At 40.5% G+C, this 23,218-nt stretch overlaps 1 protein-coding gene across 2 annotated transcripts in view; it reads left to right on the top strand.

Annotated features, from left to right (window-relative positions):
• LOC146455411 (E3 ubiquitin-protein ligase TRIP12-like) overlaps nt 1-23,218 on the top strand; it is a 62,343-nt gene that overhangs the window by 38,591 nt on the left and 534 nt on the right. For both annotated transcript variants that reach the window (XM_085094315.1, XM_085094314.1), the window contains exons 37-60: nt 602-688; nt 1,776-1,823; nt 3,516-3,547; nt 4,999-5,026; nt 5,782-5,813; nt 5,970-6,051; nt 6,855-6,934; nt 7,982-8,094; nt 8,832-8,891; nt 9,539-9,621; nt 10,777-10,858; nt 11,759-11,819; nt 13,114-13,198; nt 13,635-13,703; nt 15,456-15,554; nt 16,079-16,193; nt 16,709-16,759; nt 16,965-17,344; nt 18,186-18,239; nt 18,708-18,821; nt 19,586-19,634; nt 20,058-20,103; nt 21,029-21,132; nt 21,453-23,218. The exon at nt 21,453-23,218 is cut by the window's right edge and continues 534 nt beyond it. In XM_085094315.1, coding sequence (XP_084950441.1) covers nt 602-688; nt 1,776-1,823; nt 3,516-3,547; nt 4,999-5,026; nt 5,782-5,813; nt 5,970-6,051; nt 6,855-6,934; nt 7,982-8,094; nt 8,832-8,891; nt 9,539-9,621; nt 10,777-10,858; nt 11,759-11,819; nt 13,114-13,198; nt 13,635-13,703; nt 15,456-15,554; nt 16,079-16,193; nt 16,709-16,759; nt 16,965-17,344; nt 18,186-18,239; nt 18,708-18,821; nt 19,586-19,634; nt 20,058-20,103; nt 21,029-21,132; nt 21,453-21,649 — 2,151 coding nt within the window. In that variant the 3' untranslated portion in view covers nt 21,650-23,218. The remainder of the gene's footprint in view (nt 1-601; nt 689-1,775; nt 1,824-3,515; nt 3,548-4,998; nt 5,027-5,781; nt 5,814-5,969; nt 6,052-6,854; nt 6,935-7,981; nt 8,095-8,831; nt 8,892-9,538; nt 9,622-10,776; nt 10,859-11,758; nt 11,820-13,113; nt 13,199-13,634; nt 13,704-15,455; nt 15,555-16,078; nt 16,194-16,708; nt 16,760-16,964; nt 17,345-18,185; nt 18,240-18,707; nt 18,822-19,585; nt 19,635-20,057; nt 20,104-21,028; nt 21,133-21,452) is intronic.

The following is a 23,218-nucleotide window of genomic DNA, read 5'->3' as shown; positions in this document are numbered from 1 at the left end:
CAGTTATCTCTGAAAAATGCATAGCTAGGAAATCCAGGTTTCTTGGAGCATCCCGAGATGCACAGAACGTACGCGCAGTAACAAAGGGGGGTCCTGGCCTTGCGATAATTATGATGATGATATTCTTATAGAAGATTATTAGTAGGCTCAGTTCCGCACTGTAATATACACTTAAGATTACAGCAGTAATGCTTTAGCTACACTGGTTTTGATGAGTTCACTGTTACAAATTCATTGCTTTTGAAACTAAATGAAATCAAAGTAAGCTTAACTCTTTAAGCCCTGTCCATGATCGGCACCAAATTTCGCCTTGTAGTATCAGTGTTATCCAACCCCTGAGGTCATGAAAATTAAGGATATGATCACCCAGCGTAAATTTTCTTGATATTTTAATAACTTCTCCCCAGTACTTTTATAAGAAAAGTATGGGGACAAGATAGGAGAATTTGTTTTTGATATAAGGGGTTAAAGTGTTAAGGGGCTATCTTGAGGAGTGTTCCAGAAAATATATAGAGAAGTGCATGATTGTTGTAAAAATATGGTCATCTTTGGTTGTCAGTCATTTTGGCCTTCCTAACAATTCACTGGATTTGTTTGTTAGTGCCTTCTACAAAGACACCCTGACTGTGAGGGCTTGAGACAATGGAAGCGTGGTCCAGTGAAAATTGATCCCCTTGCACTAGTCCAGGTAAGGACCACGTCTTTTAGTTGATTAGTGGATGACATCGTCAAGTTTAATCAGTCAAATGAAAGCTACTGTGCAGTATTTCATTTGGCTCCGTTGTTGAATCTGTATGAGGTACTTATTTGTGACCACAAACGTGAGTCACTGAGCACCTTGTCCTTGTGCTACTGTATTTTGCTGTACAGGCTGGCTCAAAGTTGTCTTCGAATGAAATCCTCAAGGACGGTGCCTACTAATAAGGAAGCATTTTTGTGTGGTTTATGGCTATGCGGGGAATGCAGATCTTAGCAAGGGCCATTGGAATCCAAAAAGAAAATTGGGGGTAACCACGTATTTTTTTGAGATAATGAAGCAACAATTATTCTAAAAAAAACAGTAAAATACAAAGCAATGTAGGGCGTTTTTTTCCAAATTGAAGCTTTGTTATCTCTGAAAAATGCGTGATTACCCCGAATTTTCTTTTTGGATTCCAAGAGCACTTGCTAAGTTCTGCTTCTCTGCACAGTTTTAAACCGCGCAAAAATATCCCTGTATTAGTAGGCACCACCCATAGGAAACCCGAGTATCTCGAGATGCGCAGTAGCAAAAGTAGACACCGTCTTTAAGTGACCATTCAAGCGAAAACTAATAAACAGATCTTTCCAATGGTACTGTTTATCGTGACGTACAAGTTGATTATAACATGAATCTGTGGATCAAATCCTTTAATCTGACCATTCAAATGGAGGCTACTAAGCAGTACATTCCTGAAGTACCTTTTGTATGCCTCGCAAGGTGGTTCAAACTTTTGAATTCAAAAGTATGACCATTCCAAAGAAAGCTACTGAGCAATACTTTTCTGTGGTGCTGTTTATTATGTTGTATTGTGTTGCAAGACTGGTCTAAGTTTTGCGCATTTGAGTCGTGCTTTCTTTCGGCCTTGGAAATAAAACTTATTCAGCCCTAATTTCATTACGGGTATAATTACGTATTGAGCTAAAATCTACTAAGCACTTATTTCATTACTAAGCTAACTACAGTGCAATGTCATTAATTACCTTGCTTTTACAAGGTAGTTCTCACATGTCACTTCATTACTGCTCCCCTGTAGGCTATTGAGAGATATCTAGTTGTTCGTGGCTATGGGAAAAAACGCGAGGTTAGTATGGTTATTTGTCGTATTTTTTTAAGGGAGGGGTTCACGGTTCTGCGCATGTCCACGAATCAAAATACTTTTTCGCCTTTGCTCGCTATGACCCAAGCCTGTTTAATTTAATTCGTTGTTTATGAACCATTCGGAAGGGAATAGGCAACTCGGGTGGTAATTTTTTCACATGATTGCGTTATTTCGCATGCAAATAACTGTAAACACATCAACCGTGGAATAAATCCTACGGGTCAACGCTAAATTCAATATTGACAATGTGAGTACAATCCACTAGCATTTTCTGTGAAGTTTGGTCATCAGTCATTTTGCTTGGACTAATTATAGAATGTGATTACTGAAGTACATGTGAGTGGGATTTTTAAGGCCATAAAGTTGATAAGTAAGAGAAAAAAGCATTAAGATTCATGCACATGGGCTGAAATGTGAACCCCTCCCTTTAAAGGTTGGTCAATGCTCAATCGTTTGTTTTGTTGTTGTTGTTGTGTATGAGCTATATGGCTGCTTGGTCATGGCGTCTTGTTGACGCAAAACTCAACCATACCAGGCAGTTTAATCAAAAGTCGAACGAGATTGTTTCCTGTGTAAAGTCTTTGCAACTCGATCGCGTAGTAACTTGAACTTTTTGCTTACTCAAACTGAAAGTCGTATCGTTTGATTCACTGTAGTGGAGGATCTAGGAGGACGGTCCTTGGGTTCCAGACCTCTTTCCAAATCTGAGCTTGTCCACATGTCTTCAAATAATCAAATATCTTCATGCTTAGTTCATTCAACTACAAGGCGACTGTCATAAGGATTCATTGCTATTCCGTGGGAGTCATAGGCTAGGGATTGAATCGGTGAAGAACAGGGTTTGTTGTCATTGTTTTTTTTAGGAAAAAGTTTGACTTTGGAATATTTTAAGCTTGGGGAATATATGAGAATGATGTATTCATCAGTGAGTGACACAGGCATACTCGGAAAAAGGAAATCCGAGTGCTCTTATCAGGAGTTGAACCTAAGACCTTCTGATTACTAGTTCGGATGCTCTACCACTGAGCTACAGGAGACTCGCGTGGGAGCTAAGGCCATTAAACTAGGTTCATGGGACAAACATCCTGCATACTGCTAGGATTTGAATGTCAATGGAGTAAATGTGATGGTATATTTTAAAGCGTGGTGAATGAATTGAAGTATTATTCAGTAAATTACTCGGAAAAAGGAAATCCGATTGTTCCTTTTAGAAGTCGAACCTAAGACCTTTCGATTACTCGTTCGGACGCTCTAATAACTTGGGTTCGACTCCTGATAGGAGCAATCGGATTTCCTTCTTCCGAATATGCCTGTGTCATTCACTGAATAATACAGTCAACTCCCGATAACTCGAACCTTCAAGGGAAATTGAAAAAGGTTCGAGTTATCGGGAGTTCGAGTTATCGAGGGTAAACTTGTATAGAAAATGACCTGAAAGAAAAGGAAAATTGGTTCGAGTTAGCGGGAGGTTCCAGTTAGCGAGGGTTCGAGTTATCGGGAGTCGACTGTACATCATTCTCCAATCTGACTTTGTTCTGCACACATTCAAAGATTGGATATTTCCGTGAAAACGGGGGTTTATTCCCTTTGATGTTTTCCAATTTTCAGGGGAATTTGTTTTTTGTACTTACCTCACTGATGTATTTTTGCTGTTGTTGTTGTTATTTTTCACAGAATCCGGATGATGATGGAAGTGAAGATGATGGGTGAGTTACTGAAATGGAAGCAAGTTTATATCTTGCTGTAACATCTGCCAGGAAGAGTTGACGTTTAATCAAGATTAGGATTATATCAAAGCGGGGACTCCCGGTGCAATATTAGGGACTAAGGGGCTGTTTACATGGAGGGAGGAAGATCCTAGCACTAGGAAGATCCTAGAGGGCAGATCATCCTAGCGCCATATGTTTTCTCTATCCAGTTTACATGCAAAAAGTTGTACTTGGCCCTAGCGCTAGGATCTTCCTAGAGATAGATCTTCCTAGCTGAGAGAGAGAGGAAGATCCTAGCACCATATAAACTACTTTCGCTCGGAAGATCCTAGTACTAGGGACACAAAAGAACAAACATGACGGCAGCCGGGCGTTCAGCTGCTCAAGGCCGACAGTAATTCTTCTTTTCCTTCTCCACTTGGTATCCACTTCGGCCGAAATTTCTGCATGTAAAGCAAACGAAAACTTTTTCCGCCTTCTCGGATCTTCCTATTGCTAGGATCTGTTACACTAGACAATTTCCAAGTGTAACATGTCATGAAATTAACATGTCTCGCAATTTATTTATTTTCATTTATTTTTATTCTTTGTTTTTTTTTTTTTTTTTGCCGCAAAGGTTGCGAAAAGTAGGGGTCGTTCTACTTTGTGCAATGGTGACTGCAACGAAAACATTGAGAGACATGAGGGAATGTTACACAAAGTTCACAACACAGTAAAGAGCAATTCAATAGGCCATTTCCGAATTGCTGTGAACCTCACTATGAAAGCGAGGCTAAGTGCAAAACTTTTCATATGAAAATTAGTTTTGTTTGCATATGAATGAAAACTAATTTTCATAACAAAAAATTTGCACTTAGCCTCGCTTTCACAATGATGTTCAAAGCAACTCGGAATAGGTCTATTGTTTCGCCAAACAACAGTGTGTCAACTGTAGCTAACTGTGGCGGTCACAGTCACCTACGCAGACTTGGCATTGCCCACCCAAAATAGGAAACGGTTCCTTCCCATGGCGGTTTTAATCATTCTACTCCGTTAATGTTGCACGCGACAATTTCTGGAGAGGACTCACAGTGTTCCTCCAAACATTGCCTTCAATGTTGCGCAAAATGTGTCTGTGTATGCCAATGCCGTTACATAAGCCGTAGCCACACTCCTTCCCAACTGTTATATATTTAATTTTCGTCATGGAGAGATCCGGTTGGATGAAAATCACTTAAATATCGACTGGATACGTTTCTGACGCGTGGCTTTGTCATACTGGCAAGAAATCAGAAATGGTGCTTTTTGTTTGTTGAAATCTGTTGGTGTATCTATCAGGTTGTTTAAGAAAGAGTGATTAGCTAATGTTGTGCTGTAATTATCCCTTGGTTGAGAGTTGCAGTTGAGATCAGGTTATGTTAAAGACGAGTTGATTAATTCTAAATTTCTTGGTAATTTTTTTTTCTTAGATCTGACGATGACATTGATGAGTCTCTGGTAAGTGTGATTATAGTTTATTGAGGGACTGGTTATGAAACCTTGATATCTCTGAAATGATAACAATGGTGCTGTTTTATGTTGGAAGGGCCGCGACCGTGCATGATCCTTTTAACGTTCACACTACACAAACCAGATACTGTACTACAGCTGAATGTCTTAACAGGAATGTTTCTATTGATCAGTTACTCCAACACATTGAAAATCGATTGTGATTTGTGCAGTGTCAAGGCCACACGGTCAAGGCCAAAAATGCTAACAAAGGCACACGTAACAAAGACGTTTTTTCTAGCTTCATAACCATTACCTTTTATTAACAATGGTGTGGTACAATGAGTGCTGGGATTTCCTTTCTCATTTGTTTTGTCAAAATAAATAAATAAATAAATAAATAAATAAATAAATAAATCACTTTATTTAAGTGTCATTGTATTTAGCGCGGAGCACTAATTGGGGACACTTTCCAGATCGAATTGGAATTTAGAAGAGTTGGTTTTTGAGGAGAGGGGAAAACCGGAGTACCCGGAGAAAAACCTCTCGGAGCAAAGACAAGAACCAACAACAAACTCAACCCACATGTGACAACGAGTCCGGGAATCGAACCCGGGCCACATTGGTGGGAGGCGAGTGCTCTCACCCCTGCGCCATCCCTGCTCCTCCTCCCCTGTTTAATTGTTGTTGTTGTTGTTGTTGTTGTTGTTTTTCTGTTTTAATTCGTTTTAGTCTTTAAACCTTATTTTCTTTTACCGTTACAGGCCACTGAATTACAAGGACAAAACAATTCAAGGTTTGTACCTGCAGGCCTGCTTCTCATTGCTCACAATTTTCCCCACTCCTGCATGAAAAAAGAAAAGTACTACACACTTCATAAAATATCTGTAAAACTGTAGAATAAGATTTTCATCTTTTACTTTCTACTTCTGCTTTGTTCCTTGGTATTTAGACATCAACTGGAGATTTTATTAGGGGATCATCTTCTACCTTATAACATGACAGTGTATCAAGCTATCAAGCAGTTTGGCCAGGTAAGTAATAAGTAATTATTCACATCACATCACCTTTATTTACCCTCGGATTTTAAGAGTAGCTTATGCAGCTAATATCTCCGAGCATTTACCCACCCAACCATGAGAGTATACACAAAGACCAGACCACAACACCGGGAACTACGTCCCCTTCTCTTTGCGAACAGTGAGTGGGTTCTTTAACGTCCCACAGAGTTATTTACAAACAAGGGTTGTGAGACGGGGCCTACGGCTTATCGTCCTTATCCGAGAAGGCAAGAAAGTCTAGCCATTTGCAGATGCCAGAGCAAAGGCAGCACTTTCTCCTCAAGACCCTGAGTGTTGGTCCGGCCAGGGTTTGAACCCGCGACCTCCCGCACGGTAGTCTGGCACTCTACCAACTGAGCTGACCGGTCGGCGGTGTTTTGTAGAGTGATTTTCAATTGAGTGCCGTAAAACCAAAACTAAAATAATCAGTCTATCCAATGGAAACAGACGCAAACAGCGCAATGGACCAATCAAAACTCGAAGCAAATACATGTAACTGATGGCCAAGCGGGAAAACGCGTGCGACCAAGTCACGATTGGGTTTGTTTGGTTTTCGTTGGTTGAGAAAGTGGCGCGAGTCTTTCTTGCCAATCACTTGGCAAAGTGAAGCAGAACCAGAGAAAACGCGAAATTACTTTCGACACAAGTGAGAAACGCTCTTAGAGTATATTTGGGTTTTATCTCATAAGCTGCATGGTGTTGGTCAAAGGTTGTTGGCCTCTTCTGCTGTGAAGGTGATGGTTGCTTCCCTAAAGTCATTTTTGTTTCTACTGCAGTGCGATGAAGACAAAGACTTGGATGATGACCAAGGTATCCTTGGAAGACCCAGTATTTGGGTCTCAACACACACCATATGGTAAGTTGCCAAACTCCTGAGAGTACCCAAGATCGTACTTAAGATCCGTAACACTTCCCTGTTACAGTAGAACTCGATATAACGAAGTATCAGGGGACCAGGAAAATATGTTTGCTTTAGAGGGGGTGGGGGTGGTGGTGGGTTCGTTATACTTTATCTGGGTTGAAGAATATAGTTCGTTCTTATTTAACACAACGCAAAAATGGCCATGGTGCACTGAATATTCGTCGTCTGTAGTCAACAGATGTACGTAATTACGTGCTGCTTAAAGGGGAAGTATCACGCAAATTTGCTGTCATTTCAAAACCCAAAAATGTTTGTCTGTCAGCAGAAACAACGAAATACTTGTCAAGTTTGTTATAAATTATCACCCCAGTGCAATAAACCTGTCGATAAGTGCCTCTAGCCAGAGACAGAGGAGGCCGTTATGGATTGAAACTTGAAAAATATTAGGTTAATGTTTTTCAAGTTCTCGCCTTTTTGTTTCCAAAATGCGCTAGAACAGATCGCGAGTTGTTCCTTTCAAGAATTGAGTTGATTTCTTTCCTCCCGTCATTCTGGAATTTTTTGGCAGCTGATTGAAGGTCTTATTTGATCATTTTCAACAAAAGATATCAAACACCCCATGATACGTCCTCTGTAAGGTTGAATCGTTGGGTATTTTGTCACGTGCCTCACTTGATTTTTTTTTTCGCTATGCTTTTTCCGGGATCAAATTTTGTATCCGGTAGCCAATTTTTTTTATTTATTGGACTTTGAATTTGATCTCGGAAAATTGTAGCGAATACAAAAATCAAGTTTGTGTTCCATGACAAAATACGCCACGATTTATAGAGTATTTTGCAGCGCGTCGCAGGGTCTTTACCGCCGTCCACCATTTTGACCCCGGGACGATGTTGTGTCATTATCTGGAAGCATGGATAGGCTTCTTAGCTCGCGAACCAACTTTTCCTGCCCCACACTGACTCAAATGCTTTGAAACATTGGCTGATACTGAACAGTGAGCCATTGAACCCTGGTAATGATTACTGTGGTGGCATTTTTCAGGTTCCGACCGCTAAGTCAAAACCAAAAGGAGCAACAGACGGTTACCAGCAGTAAACCAAAGTCTGGTGCTACAAGTGCCTCACGACTTTCCAGAAAAACGTGGAAGGAAGATGGTAAGAACTGTTCAATATTCAGTATTCATAGGTTTATTTTTGAAAATGGTCGTGAAAATGTGTTTGACTGGTCTGATGCCAACACGAGTGTTAATGCTGTTATTTCGTTCATTCTGCTCCTGGTAACAGATTGGGTTGAATACGGTTTACTCGGAATAACAGCAATTCTCTTGCCTTGGGAACGTTTCAGCTTAAGCCGGCGACACGCCTGGCGATTTTCGCCGATCGCCGCGATCGGCGAAAATCGCCAGGTGTACCCGGTGCGGCGATTGCGATTTTCGCCGATCGCCGCGATCGGCGTATAAAATCGCCGATATCTGGCGTGTCAGATATCGGGGATTAAATCGATTCGCCAAGTGTGCCCGTTCCCGCGATTTTCTACCCTCATTCTTGCGAATCGCCAGTAAAGTCAACCCATTAGGCTGGGCAATTTCATCACAATGACTTTTAGAAACTGCCACATCCCCGCGATCGGCGAAAAAAAATCGCCAAATGTGTCCGCAATAATCGGGGGCGAAAATCGCAGCGATTTGCTCTGGCCATCAAATTCGCCGCGATCGGCGAATAAAATCGCCCGGTGTGTCGCCGGCTTTAATGGGATAGGCGGAATAGTGTTCTCTTGGAAACTGATATTCTGTCTATTCAGATATTCCTAAAGAATAAGAACTTCCAAAATTGTCCCAAAAGAATACATCCGTGATTACATTGATGTTAATTTTTTTTTCATCTCCTTTCAGGTTCAGAGAGCGAAGTGTCCATAAGCCACCTCCTTTCAGCTTGCGAACCTCAAAACTTTAGTAAGTTGAAAAACAAGAGATTAAAACTTCTTGTATGATTTCGTGACAAAAATAGTTAGAATAAAACATTCAGTAATGGTTCGTCTTAGCTCTTTAATTGCCACAGAGAAACCATGATTCGTGATATGCAGTCCTAACGTTTGGGTCAATGAATGAAAATTTTTAAAGTTTGACCTTAAAACGGGAAGAAAATGACTCTTAACTAATTGTGATAAAATTTAGATTATCAAGGACGGTGCCTACTTTTATTACTGCGCATACGTTATGTGCATGTCGAGATACTCTTGTTTCCTATGGTTGGTGCCTACTAATGCAGTGATATTTTGGCGCGGTTTAAAACTATGCGAAGAAAGCAAAACTTAGCAAGTGCTCTTGGTATCCAAAAAGAAAATTGGGGGTAACCACGCATTTTTTTTTAGAGATAATTAAGCAACATTAATTCTAAAATGCTGCAAGAATGTATGGCGTTTTTTCCAAATTGAAGCTTTATTATCTCTAAAACATGCGTGGTTTCCCCCAATTTCCTTTTTGGATTTCAATAGCCCTTGTTAAGATCTGCTTTTCCAGCATAGTCATAAACCGCGCAAAAATACCTCTGTATTAGTAGGCACCGTGCTTAAACCTAAAACGTGGTTCTCGTTCAATAGCTACCTCTGATCCAAGTATTGAAGTGATCAGCCTTATGAAAGCACTGCACGTTCTTAATTCTCACTGGACGACGCTTTATGAGGTCAGTATGGTTAGTTAGCATGAAACTTAGTTCATCTTATAAACTTGAATAAGCTGTACCTTGACTGATACTGTACAGCAATCATTGTATGTAAGTGTTGCCATGAACCTAGTTTAATGGCCTTAGCTCCCACGAGTTTCCCGTAGCTCAGTGGTAGAGCATCCGAAGTAGTAATCGGAAGGTCTTAGGTTCGTCTCCTGATAAGAGCACTCGGATTTTTTTTCCGAGTATGCCTGTGTCATTTACTGATTAGATACATCATTCTCATTAGAATGCTTGTTTGTTTTGCATTTGAGTGATAATGGTATACTGGTGTAAAAAGTTATAGATAAAACACGAGGAAGAGTGTTTCCTCCGATTTCCAAAAACCGACAAGTGGATTGAAAAAAGGAGGCGCAGCAAAGTTTCTTAAACCAACTTCGAAGTACTCTTTCGAGTGTTTAATATAGCTTCTCAAACTATTAATAATTCTTTGGAAAAAAAAATAGACCATTTCCGAGTTGCTTTGAACCTCAATGTGAAAATGAGGCTAATTGCAAAGCTATTATTAGGAAAATTATATTTCATTCATATGCAAACAAAACAAATTTTCACATGAAAAACATTGCACTTAGCCTTGTTTTCGTAAAGAGGTTCAAAGTAACTCGGAAATTGCCTAGTCAAAGCGAAAGTTTATCAAATTTTGTAATAATTACGATCACAATTCCAAACCTTCTTCACGGAAGTGATTTCCTTTGATTTTACTCTTCTTGAATAACGAGATGAAAATTTCGCTTTTGACAGTACGAAAAATGAAAGCAAGACCAGTTCCAGACTATTTTTTATGTGCACTTGGTTTCATGATGAGCGACTGTATCGCGAAAAACGTGTTACGTTAAGCTCTGCGTTGGTTTCTTGCTCGCTTTTGCGGTAGCATTTCACGAAAAAAAGCCCTCTTTTAGCCCGGTTGGTCTAACAGTGAAAAAAAAGTACAAATTTGATTTTAGAACTTCACATGGATTTCTGGTAATTTTAACTTTCTAGTCAGCTTGGCGACACTGTTTGCATGAATGAATTAAATCTCAGAAATAAGGTTTAATTATCTTGAACGTAATCTGTATTTTTTATTAATCTATTATTTAATTAATTTATTTATTTTGATTTTTTAATTTCCAGGGACAAAACCGCCGAATGTTCTTATCTTGTAATGAGTTCATAAACAACAAACTAGCAGCGAAGATCATCAGGCAACTGCAAGGTATAATACTCAGTCTGTCTTCCAGTCGTATGCTTTGTAAAGAGCTGTTTTTCATGCGATTACACGTGTTAGCGACACTCGTGCGAATTACCGACGAAGTTTGGTTCCGATTTTGCGGTGATTTCGTTGCGATTTTGCTGCTATGAGAATGTGAGGTCAGCATAAACACTTCTTTGTGTGACATACTCACATTCCATGCGCTTTGTTCTAATCAAATCACCGAAAATTCGCTTTGAAATTGCAGCGAAGATTACTGGTTATTACCCAGTGCTAAAATCGCAGAAAAAAAGTGACCGTGTAAAGTGGCTCCTATTGAGCTGTCATTTGGATCATCATGCACCCAATGCTTCTCCAGTAATTAGCAATTATCCTGCGAAATCGCGCGGAATATCGCCTGATACTTTGCCGACGAGGCCGTAGGACGAGGGGGCTAAAATCAGGAGATATTCTGCAATTAGTCAACGCATTGATAACAAAGCAGTTTAGTGCGGAAGAGTTGTAGACAAACTTTATTTGGCCATTCTTCTCCCCGATTACCGAAATTACGTATATTGCAGGAATCTGCTGTGTGCGGACAACGAATATTGAGTGCACTTTGACCTTATTCGGGCAGTGTTACAATGTATTGAATGATAATGGGTGTTAACTGTTTCATTCGCTGCGTTTTTATTTATTTCCGCTACTAATAGGTGACGTTTTTAGTTAACCCAGAACTGTCAACTTTTTTGTACTTATTCCACGTAATATTTGTTACATTACATGCCTCGATTAACCTTTGCTCTTGCGATACGTAGTTAGTATATGTCTGTGCAATTGTTAACGAAATGTTCACCAATAAATCAAAATTCAAAAAACTATTTACAGTAGAGGGTGTTTAGGTATCAATTATTGGTATTTCAGATCCCATCACAGTCATAACTGGGAACTTTCCTGCCTGGGTAGAAGAGCTTCCTCGTAAATGGTGAGTCGTTTTAGTGATTGCGTGAATCCTTGATGTCCTGTTTAAAAAGGTAGTGTCACGTAGTTGTCTTCAATGATGATAGCTAAGCCTTTTCGTGATTTCTAGACGACGAGGTCACCTACGTTTCGAGGACTTGTTTTCGCCTCTATGCCGTTGTCACAAAAACTCGTAGTAAAATAACAAACGCGGGGTACCTATCATTTACATGGAAAACCCGGAAATTCCAGTTGGAAAATCAAATGGTACGCATCGTTCCATTCGGAGTACTTCTGAAATTATGGGCTTCTGGTCAAAGTTATGCATTTTTATTACACCTTTTGGGATTTACAGCTGATGTTCATACATTTTGCATGTTATCCATCTTCTGTTAAGACAAGCTAAATCATTTCGTATTTATGCCGAAAATTTCCATCCGGGTGGTTTGCGTAAATGGTAAGCACCCGCGGTCGCGTTCCCCGGCAAAATGACGTCAGTTCACTCGGCGCACTCTTTGTCTATTGGAAAAACTCGCAATCATACTTGTACTCGTATTCCCACTAGAACCTAAAGGCCTCCAATGATCATTGCTCTCATAAAATAGTAAACTTAGACAGACTTGTGTGTTGGTTTAGGAAGTTCCAACCCTGGCAACGGTGAGATACTGAAAACGCGAATGCCAAAAATAAAACGCGTGCGAATTGTTTCTGATTTTCCCGTTCGCTGTCAGTTCACACTTCCTGCCCCTACTGTATAGACCTTACGCAAAAATGGCTGATATTTTAATATTCTTTTGTTTGCGTAGAGTCTATGATATCCCGGGGCAGCCCATTTCATTCTTCAGTTTTAAGTTTCAAACGCTTTGGTGTTTGAAGTTTGAAAGTGAAATCCCAAGTAGTATTTTTTCGTGTTGACTTGAATACTGAATACTTAAAACTTGTAACGCGCATTTTAACATGACGTGATGATCAAATGCGCCCACCATGAGAGTATACACACAAAGACCAGACCACAACACCGGGAACTACGTCCCCTACTCTTTGCGAACAGTGAGTGGGTTTTTTAACGTCTCACAGAGTTATATACAAACAAGGGTTGTGAGACGGGGCCTACCGTTTATCGTCCTTATCCGAGAAGACTAGAGAGTCTAACCATTTGCAGATGTTAGAACAAAGGCAGCACTTTCTCCTCAATTATTTAAAGACCCTGAGTGGTGGTCCGGCCGGGGTTTGAACCCGCGACCTCCCGCACGGTAATCCGGCACTCTACCAACTGAGCTAACCGGTAACTGAGCTAACTTATTTTTTTATTGTTTCAGTCCATTCCTTTTCCCGTTTGAATGTCGACAACAGCTGTTCTATTGTACTGCAATGGATAGAGACAGAGCGCTCAGCAAACTACAGGTATGGTTATACACTATGAATGTAGACAATACACACTGGGACCTCATGTGAGCAACTTCTCTAAACTAAAGAAAAAATGAATGGTCTTTTACCAGAGTATGCCAGCGAACGCGTTTTTCGCATATTCTTCTTATGTTAACACGACCTCTAGTGCCTTTCTAACGCACCATTCTGATTTCGTCGGACTCAATAAGGTACTTTCCAGTCCAGGAGGCTTGTGAATCACCCATTGGAAAGATTATCAGATTATCTGAGAGAATTTTTCTGCCTTAGATTACGGTTAATCGAGCTCGAGTCACACATAGGAAACAAGGCGGATCGAGACCCGGAAATCGCATCCCTGTCCCTCCCCCCTTCGTCCTCTTCCTCCCCTCCCTCCCAAGAAAAGATTGCAGTTGTGATGTAATTGGTTTCGTTTCTTTCTTTTTTTGTACAGGAGACATTACCAGAGCTTATGAATACAGAAGCGTCAGATCGTGTCGCACCACGATTCGACCGGAAGAAGGTTTGTTTATAACTATGTCAGGAACACTGTCATAGGATTTGTCAACTTAGATGTGGTTCTATTGTTTTTTAGAGGTCAGAATTGAAGTGACTGCTTAGTGTACGTCAGTTTCCATCGGTTCATTTTTGTGGCTTGTGGCAAGATACAAAACGTATTGCCAGGCGTGACCACTATTCGGTCTTAGAGGGCCACCTTTGACCAAAGAAGTTACTTGTAAATTCAGATACTAACTGGTTAAGCAATTTTGAGCAAAACGGAACCATTAGTTTTGAAATTCCTTTGATTCCAATATGCCTTTTTAGCTTTTAACAGTGATGCTCAAAATTGGTAACAAAGCCCTTTTAAATAGTAATCGGAAGGTCTTAGGTTCGACTCCTGATAGGAGCACTCGGAATTTCTTTCTCCGAGTTTGCCTGGGTCATTACTGAATAATACATCATTCTCATTTGTTCACCAGGCTTAAAATATTACATCACATTTCCTTTCATTGCGCATATGCCACTCATTGACATTCCAATCCTAGCAGTATGCAGGATGTTTATCCCACGAAACAAGTTAAATGGCTCTAGCTCCCACGAGTCTCCTGTAGCTCCGTGATAGAACATCCGAACTAGTAATCGAAAGGTCTTAGGTTGGACTCCTGATCAGGCTTTTAGCCAGGATTTTGAAAGTGGGAGTCCAAATGTTATGTGGGCCGAAGGCCCACATAGCATGGTGCCGCAGGCGCCATGCTGCTAGGGGGTTTGGGGGCATGCTCCCCCCGAAACTTTTGAAAAATTGAAGCCTCTTAGACGTGATTTCCGCGATTCTGACAGCTGTAAACGACTTTCAATTTACCTATTAAACCGCTGTTTTTCCTTGATAATTTTACTAATCTATCCTTCCTCTCAACTTACCTGAATTATATTTGGGACAGGAACTCCAGTTGTTATGAAGAGTGATTGAAATTTGAAGTTGTAAAGCCATGATTTGCACGAAAGAACAGATATGCGTGGCTTTGTTGGTCGAACTGCATTCTGGTCTACAAGTGCCAGTCTCCCAAATTCTCAGAAATGCAACATCTTTTATTATTTTCAGTAAAGAACTTTAATTTATGTGTTGCGTAGTCATTATTTACATTCAGACAATTGGTAGTGCAAAGCCTAAGACCTTTTCGAAGAAAACAAATCTACTCAATTACAACTGTAAGTCAGTTTAATAAACCAATATAAGGTCTAAACCGTCGAACTGCTTATGGGCCTAAATTGTGCGTCATTTGGATTTTATATTCTTCGCGGTTGAGATCAAAACAGAAAGGAAACTCGCTAGAAAAAGTGTTAATATAGAAGAAAAATATTAAATTTTATTAATTTATAGACAGTGTTTTGTTACGTTAAGCACAGAAGTTCGTAAATGGCCGCCCAAAACAGGCCGTCGAAAATCTCTCATTTCTGAGAAGTGGCCGTCCTTTGGACGGCTGGACGGCCGCCTGGCTAAAAGCCTGCTCTTGATAGGAGCACTCGGAATTTCTTTTTCCGAGTTTGCCTGGGTCATTACTGAACAATACATCATTCCCCTTTTTAATAGTTTTTAACTTAGCTTTAGGCTTGATGTCAGAAACAATGCCCAGGGCCAAGTTGAATGCGACTCCCCCTGGTGGCTGAAAACTGTTATCTTGTCCTTGGAATGTCCTGAGAAATAGTCCTTAGATTTTGTTTTACGCAGTACTGTAGGAACCATATACTGAAATTTGACTTTTTTTCTGTTTCACAGCACACTGTTTCTCGAGTGGGTTTGCTTGATCAAGCGGAGAAGCTAATCAGTGACCTTGGCAGCTCCCAGTCTGTGCTGGAAATACAGTACGAAGGCGAGGTGAGTACAACCAGCTGGCTCCATTTGAATGTAAAAAAAAATACAAAGCAATACAATACAGTATAAACTTTATTTGAGTGTTTAGACTTAAGCGCGCACTGCCTCAAGTGGACACTAAATGATACAAATCTGCAGATATTATACCAGGGATATATGTCAGTGAATCGTCTGTGCAGCAAAAGGGAATTTCTTCCGACAATAATGCTCAAAGAAACATCAGGCTTAAGAAAAATATCCTTTCCAAGGACCAATATCTGAACATATTTCTGCGCGCAAATGGAGGCTTTCGTTCAAAGCAGTGCTATTGTCAAACGTCATTGGAAGTAGTTTTGTACAGTTATAACTGTTTTTCTAAATTGCTCTTCCCCAGAAGGTTGTGTTCTGCAGAAAACATAACTTAAAAGCAAACGTAGGTTATTCTTCGCAAGGTCACCTCTGAAATCAAGCAGGTCAGAAACAGCAACTAAATGTTAAATATAGAGAAGATTAGTTGTGTTTGACTGCTGAATATTGGTCATATTCAGGTTGGCACTGGTCTAGGCCCCACTCTAGAGTTTTACGCTCTCATTTCTCAAGAATTCCAGCGTGCGGACTTGGAAATGTGGAGAGGAGAACGCATGCTTCCTCCAGGAAGAACAGGTAGGGTGTTACTCATATTTGTCTCCTACTTGATCTTGCGATACTCTTCCAAATTGCAAATTTCTCAAAATGTTCTTAATTTTCTACCACCACGTACAATATTCATTTGAATGGTCGCACTTTAGGATTTCATCCACACTCAGTTAGAATAACCTTGTGCAGCATGATAAACAGCACCACAGAAAAGTACTGCTCAGTAGTGTTCATTTAAATGGTCACACTGTAGAATTTCATCCACACTCAGTTAAAATCACTGTATACAGCATAATAAACAGCACCACAGGAAAGTACTGCTCAGTAGTGTTCATTTGAACGGTCACACTTTAGGATTTTATCCACACTCAGTTATAATCACCTTGTACAGCATAATAAACAGCACCACAGGAAAGTACTGCTCAGACTTGCTCAGTAGCTTTCATTTGAATGGTCACACTTCAGGATTTCACCCGCAGTCTCAAAAAGGTAGTTTTGTATGACTCTTGGACATGGTTTAATCCCCATTCTTTGTTTGACAGGTTTTGGAGATGAAGTTACTTATGTATATTCTCCATCTGGCCTTTACCCAGGTAAATGCTGTTGTTTTTACTCTCAAGTTAACGTAGCAAATAGGCTCTGCAAGCGAATAAAGCGCCTGGAAAGGCAACCATTTTTAAATCAAATGTTCCTGTCGTTTTGGTAGTGGAAACAGCTTTCGCTACCCTTTTTTTTTTTTGTTAAAAACAAACTGCCGGCTAGTTAGCTAATTTTTAATGTCTTGTCATTTTCTCTAAGCTCCTGTGTCACGCAACGCTAAAACTGCGACCGTGACCAAGCTATGTTCGAAGTTCCAGTTCCTCGGCAAGTTCTTAGCTCGCGCCATAATGGACTTCAGGATCCTAGACATTCCCTTCTGCCAGATACTCTACAAGTGGCTCCTGAACCAGGAAGGTACACTCGACCTTGGTGATTTAGCGGCAGTGGACCCAGTTTTGGCCCAGTCACTGACACAGTTACAGCAAGTAGTACAGAGAAAGAGACAGTTGGAGCAGGACTCTTCCCACACGCCAGACAGTCGGCAGCTGGCTGTGGAGAGTCTTACCCTGGATGGGACACCCATTGAGGATCTGGGCCTCTCGTTCGCTCTGCCTGGTTATGCAGATGTCGAGCTAAAGGTATGGTATGGTATGCTTTGTCGGAGAGGAGTCTTTTTTCGGACGCAAACCTATTTGTCGTTTCCAACGCTACGGTAACTCATCCAAGGGATCTAAAGTTAGAACCAACTTATTCCTGATAGTAGTCGGAAAAAACTGCTCAGCAGCTTTCATTTGAATAGTTACACTTTAGAATTTCATCCACAGGTTCAAACGTTAGAATCAACGTTTACAGCATAATTAACAGCACCACAGAAACGTACCGCTCAGTAGCTTTCATTTGAATAGTCACACTTTAGGATTTCATCCACAGACTCAAAAGTTAGAAGCACCTTTTGCAGCATAATAAACAGCACCACAGGAAAGTACTGCTCAGTAGCTTTCATTTGAATGGTCACACTTTAGGATTTCATCCACAGACTCAAAAGTTAGAAGCACCTTTTGCAGCATAATAAACAGCACCACAGGAAAGTACTGCTCGGTAGCTTTCAACTGAATGGTCACACTTTAGGATTTCACCCACAGGCTCAAAAGTTAGAACCACCTTGTACAGCATAATAAACAGCACCACAGGAAAGTACTGCTCGGTAGCTTTCATTTGAATGTCATATTGTAGCATTCCATCGACAGATACAAAGTTAGAACTACCTTATACAGCATAATAAATAGTACCACAGGAAAAAACTGCTCAGTAGCTTTCATTTGAATCGTCTCTTTACGATTTCATCCATAAACTCAAAAGCGAGCACCATCGTGTACACCGTAACAAACAACACCAAACTATAAAACTACTTTACACGACGAAATATTATCCTCGACGGAGAATCGAGTAAATTGTTGGTCTTGTTATTCTATTTTGTAGAGAGGAGGAAAGGATATGGCGGTGACTATTCACAATTTGGAGGAATACCTCAAGGTAATATTCGTCAACATGATAGAGTCAAGACCTTTCCTGATGCAAGACAGACTTGCCCCTTAACCACAATGCCTTCTTTAGTTATTGCAGTTTAGTATTTACCAAAACCATTGGATAATATGGTATTGTGTGCTCTGATTGGCTGTTCAAACTCCGGACAACAGTTGCTATTCACCTCCCGGCGTTGTCCTGAATTTCTTGAGCGGTTTTTCCCCAATTTGTCACAAATGAATTGACTAATTTAGGCTGGCACTTCATTGGGTTGGTGTGTTGGTTGGTAACGCCTCAGTCTACTCAATGTTTATAAAATCGAAGATTGTCGCGGGCTTGACAAATTACCCCTCTTTAAAATAAGAAAGACCCCATCTTCTACCTTACTTCCCACCAAAATTTCATACCACGTAGTATTCATCTGTGGATAGTAGAAGTATACCAGAATTCGTTCTCTTTCTCTTGTCATATTTACAGTTGGTTGTACAGTGGACTCTGGTAACAGGAGTCAAACGGCAGCTTGATGCTCTCAGGGAAGGCTTCAACTCCGTGTTGCCTCTCTCTAATCTAACTAGCTTTACTTACAGTGAGGTAAGTTCGCCATCTAAGTGTCCCTGTAGTGTTTGACCTGGGTTTACATGCCCTAAATTTTATTTTGTCTCACAGATATTTAGTTTTCACAACTGAGTTAATTAGTTAATCTGGTCACCGTAAGGAGATTCTAGGGCTGACATTTCGAGCATTCATCCGTCGCCAGAGCAAGTCCTTCAGAGGTGAAGGGCTAACGCCCGAACCATCAACATTCGAATCTCTTTACGGTGGCCAAATATATTTTGTAACGTTTTGCTAATTACACTAGAGTATGTTCATTATGTATGATTCGTGTTAACTGTAGAAGCATTTTAGGCGTGCTTGCAGGTATGATGAATCCCTAAGGGCTAGTTGGCTATTTAAGGTTTTGTAAGTTATGCTAGAGCCACTCGAGGGATCTTTTTCAACCTTGCTTTAATGTTTTGGTTTACCCACCGCTGTACTTTCTTTATGATGTAACGCTCGCTGTATCCTTTGTATCAATAAACGAGATGCGGGCATCAATAAACGAGATGTCCGCTCCTGATGCTGTGTTTGGGTATATCAAGATTAGTTACAAAATATTTCATAATCGTTTCAGGGTTATTAGAATATAAGTAACCTTATCAGCACAGTTGACCAAACCAAATATTCTTCCACTCCCCAACCGTCGCAGCAACACATCTTCTTTAGAAACTAACCCCATTTCATTTTACCTAGCCCACTTGAATTGTAAAATGGTAAAGTGAAGACACCAGCTCATTATATTCTGGTCTTGTTTTCAGATGGAACTAATTCTCTGTGGAAGTGTGGCCGAGAAATGGGACATCAAATGTATGTAACATTTTGTTATGTTAGCTTAGACGTTTTATCATAACTTTGTGTTTGTTTGTTTTGTTTTTGGTAATATGCAGCGACAAAGTCTGACGTCCAGTGGCTAATCTCGTACCAAGATGTTTGTCTTCAGGAAAAACATCTGGTAAAATCGGCCACGTACTCCAATCTGATTGGCCAATAAAAATTGTCCGATGCAAGTCATGTCAATCATTTTCACCTTTGCTTTGCACGCACGTAGACTCATGACTTACAAACATTTACCTTGACACTTGTGCCATTCTCTGGACGTGGTTTCTTGTATTGATTAAAGTTAACGTTTTCCTTGAACTGCGACAAGTTTTTATAAGCATACATTTTTGTATTTTTAGGTGGGCCTAAACTATTACAGTTTTAAAATGTCTGTCACTCATTGTATTCCAGGTCTCGTGGAGAGTTGCAGACCTGATCATGGGTATACACACGATAGGTGAGTGTAAGCTCAACCGTTAGTTAATGAGGCGTGGAAGTATGGCTTTCCATATCACTCCATATCAAGAACTGAGATAAGAACATTGCGATAGCCCGAAGATTTTCAGGCTTGTACGGGATTCGAACGAAGCCTTGACTTCTGCGATACCGGTGCAGTTCCCTACCAAATGAGCTGTGAAGCCAACAGTGAGGTGGTCATTTTGTGAACTTGTTATGTAGTCTTGCGCGCAGACGTCCCGTGTAGTAGAATATGCTTCCGTTCTGATATCCAACGAAGATGAGCAGAGGGTCTGAATATCTCAAATATGATATGAAAGGAAAGATCGATGCAGGGAAGATCATCGCAGTTATTTACACAGTAAACCCCTGAGCGGTTGCGGAAGGAAAAAGCCTTAAAAACACAGCATAGGGACTTGAGTTCGAATCTTCTTTTTCACCACTTCTTTCGGTTAAATGTTTATGTCACTTGGATTTTTTGTAACTGAAGGAATTTATCTCCTTTGGTTTCGAGAAGATCGCTATTGAGCTAAGCTTTCTGGGAAGACGTTTTCTCCTTTAAGTTTTCTTCAAAGATAACAAGACCTTCCCTCGCTTTCTCTTACTAAATATTTATCCAAAGAATCTGGACAAGCCAAATCGTTTTAGGTATTTGAGATTTCGTTAGAACAAATGCTCGAATATAGACTGTTACCATTTTTCGTCCTAAATGTCTTCTGTTCGGACATCTGTGGAGCTGGGCAGTATCCATGAAAATTGATAGTGGTGGATCTAGGGCACCCCCCCCCCCCCCTCCAACGCCCCGCCCAAGTCGAGCGTTCAAGAGCGGGGCCCCACTTACTTGTTGAAAGTTTTGGTCAACAACTGCTCGATGTCATAATTGCAATTTATCCTGTTGTTTAATTTTGTTATTTTTGTTCATGTAGTCGTGCCGTGAAGATTTTGTTCGAAATTCTAAGCTGTTACAATCAGGAGGAGCAGAGGCTGTTTTTGCAGTTTGTTACAGGAAGCCCAAGGCTACCTGTTGGAGGTAAGAACATGAATCCTGATTTGTCAATTAAGTGACAGGTGTTAAAACTGGAAGGTTAGTGCTTATTTGAAAAGGTTATACCTTCGAAATAAGAATTGTTGCAACTTTCACTGTGTTTACTGGCATGTATTATGTCAAAAATACCCACACACAAAATGCTTGGGAAAGAGTTGTGATCCACTCAATTTAAGAGAGGAGATTTCGAACCTCTTATCTCAAGCAAATCCTTTTTCCCTCAATACTTTTGTATAGCTTACGGTCTGTCTTTGGTTTACCATTTTCGCAAACTCGTTTTGACTTCTTTTTCTTTTTTGGTGTAGGCCTGCGCAGTCTGAATCCTCCGCTGACCATAGTGCGCAAGTCGTTCGAGCCACCGCTGTGTGCTGATAGCTACTTGCCGTCTGTTATGACATGCGTGAACTACCTTAAGCTGCCGGACTACTCCAGCAAGGAGATTATGGCCAGCAAACTGAAGCTGGCTGCTTTGGAGGGACAGCACTCATTCCACTTGTCTTAAGATTACTTTTTATTTCCTTCTTATTGCCCTATGTTCATGTTCACGTTCTTTTGCCTGGTTGGTTATTCCATGTTTCCAATGTAGTTGACATTTTTGGGGCTCGTTACGCAATCTTTTAGGGAGAGATTGCGGGACAGAATTACTTGATGAGTTTGCACGAGTAGATAGCGTGACGCATTTAATGAGCGTTTCCAGTTTAATGGAGATTTTTTTTGGCTCGTTACGCGCTCTCTTGTTGAACAAACGAAGGAACCGCGTGACATGATTGCGTGACGAGCTGCCAGGGAGGCGCGTTCGCGTGGCGACTTTTGGCTGACGAAACACGTCGCGTGCACTGCAGTCTTTGCTTGTGCCCTAGTAATGGAATTTCAGTTATGTAGTGCAGGAGTCCATAGCAACAGGAGTAAGATGCCATATGACATCTTCTACTCACCATAAAGTTAATTAGCACGTATGAGAAGTTACATACAGCGGTAGGCAGAGGATAGTGTCTTGTTTGACGTGGTTTGGCAGAAAATACGTCTGATTCACGAAATGATAACAATTTCTTGGTGTTTTGTAGCATTTCCCGTAGAGAGATTTTACTAATCCCCCAAACAGTTTGCCAGTAATAGCGTTCGAGGCCAAGGTTGGACAAATGAACTAAAGAGAACAAAAGACTGGGGCAGTAAAAACATTATTATCCCATGGTCTTCATCACAGCAAACCATCAATGTTGCTGAAGATCAATTTATATGTTGGATTTTATTTGCTTTGAATACAATTCAGAGATCGAATCTGCTAATCCTCCCCACCGCCCCCTCTCGCACTATATTTCAATCCCTTCTTCTTTGTGCTTATTGTATCAATTAACTGCGATGTAAGCCAGTTCCTCTGGGTTTTGAAAAACAATCGACGCGGTTAAGGCCTGTTGCACTCGGCAAATTTTGTTTTTATTTCCTTTGAAAATCGTCCGTCTGCACTGTCACCTACGGAGTACCACATTGACTATATTTGGTTAGAAGTAAACGCTACCAAACTTAAAAACATCCTGGGGCCAATTTAATAACTTATTAATGCCACTTACAATCCCAACCCCATTATTACACGCTCATGCAAAAATTTGAGTCATCTAAACATTGTTAACAGACTTAGACAATGATTATTGAACTTTGAACTCTTCACTGGGGTTCTTTTGGTCTGCGCAAGCAAGAACCAATGGCCCAGGTTGTAAGCTAAAAGTGTAAAAGTTTTATTTAAGTGGCCCACGACCGAACAAAAAAAAAAGCGTACAAACGGTATATATTGTGAGCTCGTGAAAACACAAGCAAACAGTTTGAGTGGAGGGTTTGTGACGACGTATGGAAAGTTTGCGAGAAAGTCTGTTGTGCCTTGCAATTTCTGACAGCTTATTACGATGGTTCTGCGTGCTGTATGAAAACTTCACTTAGCCAGCTCTTATAGCTTTCCAATAAAAAGGTTACGGTTTTACTATTATTGCTAGCAGTGTAAGTGGACAGACCTTATTGCAGTATTGCTCGGTTATTACTATTGAAGTATTCTTGTTCATAAGGAAGAAAACATTTTTGT

Source organism: Pavona decussata, unplaced genomic scaffold, assembly GCF_977016875.1.
Source record: "Pavona decussata unplaced genomic scaffold, jaPavDecu1.1 SCAFFOLD_274, whole genome shotgun sequence".
NCBI lineage: Eukaryota > Metazoa > Cnidaria > Anthozoa > Scleractinia > Agariciidae > Pavona > Pavona decussata.
The sequence above is the reverse complement of the archived record's forward strand: the minus strand, read 5'-3'. Positions and strand labels throughout refer to the sequence as shown.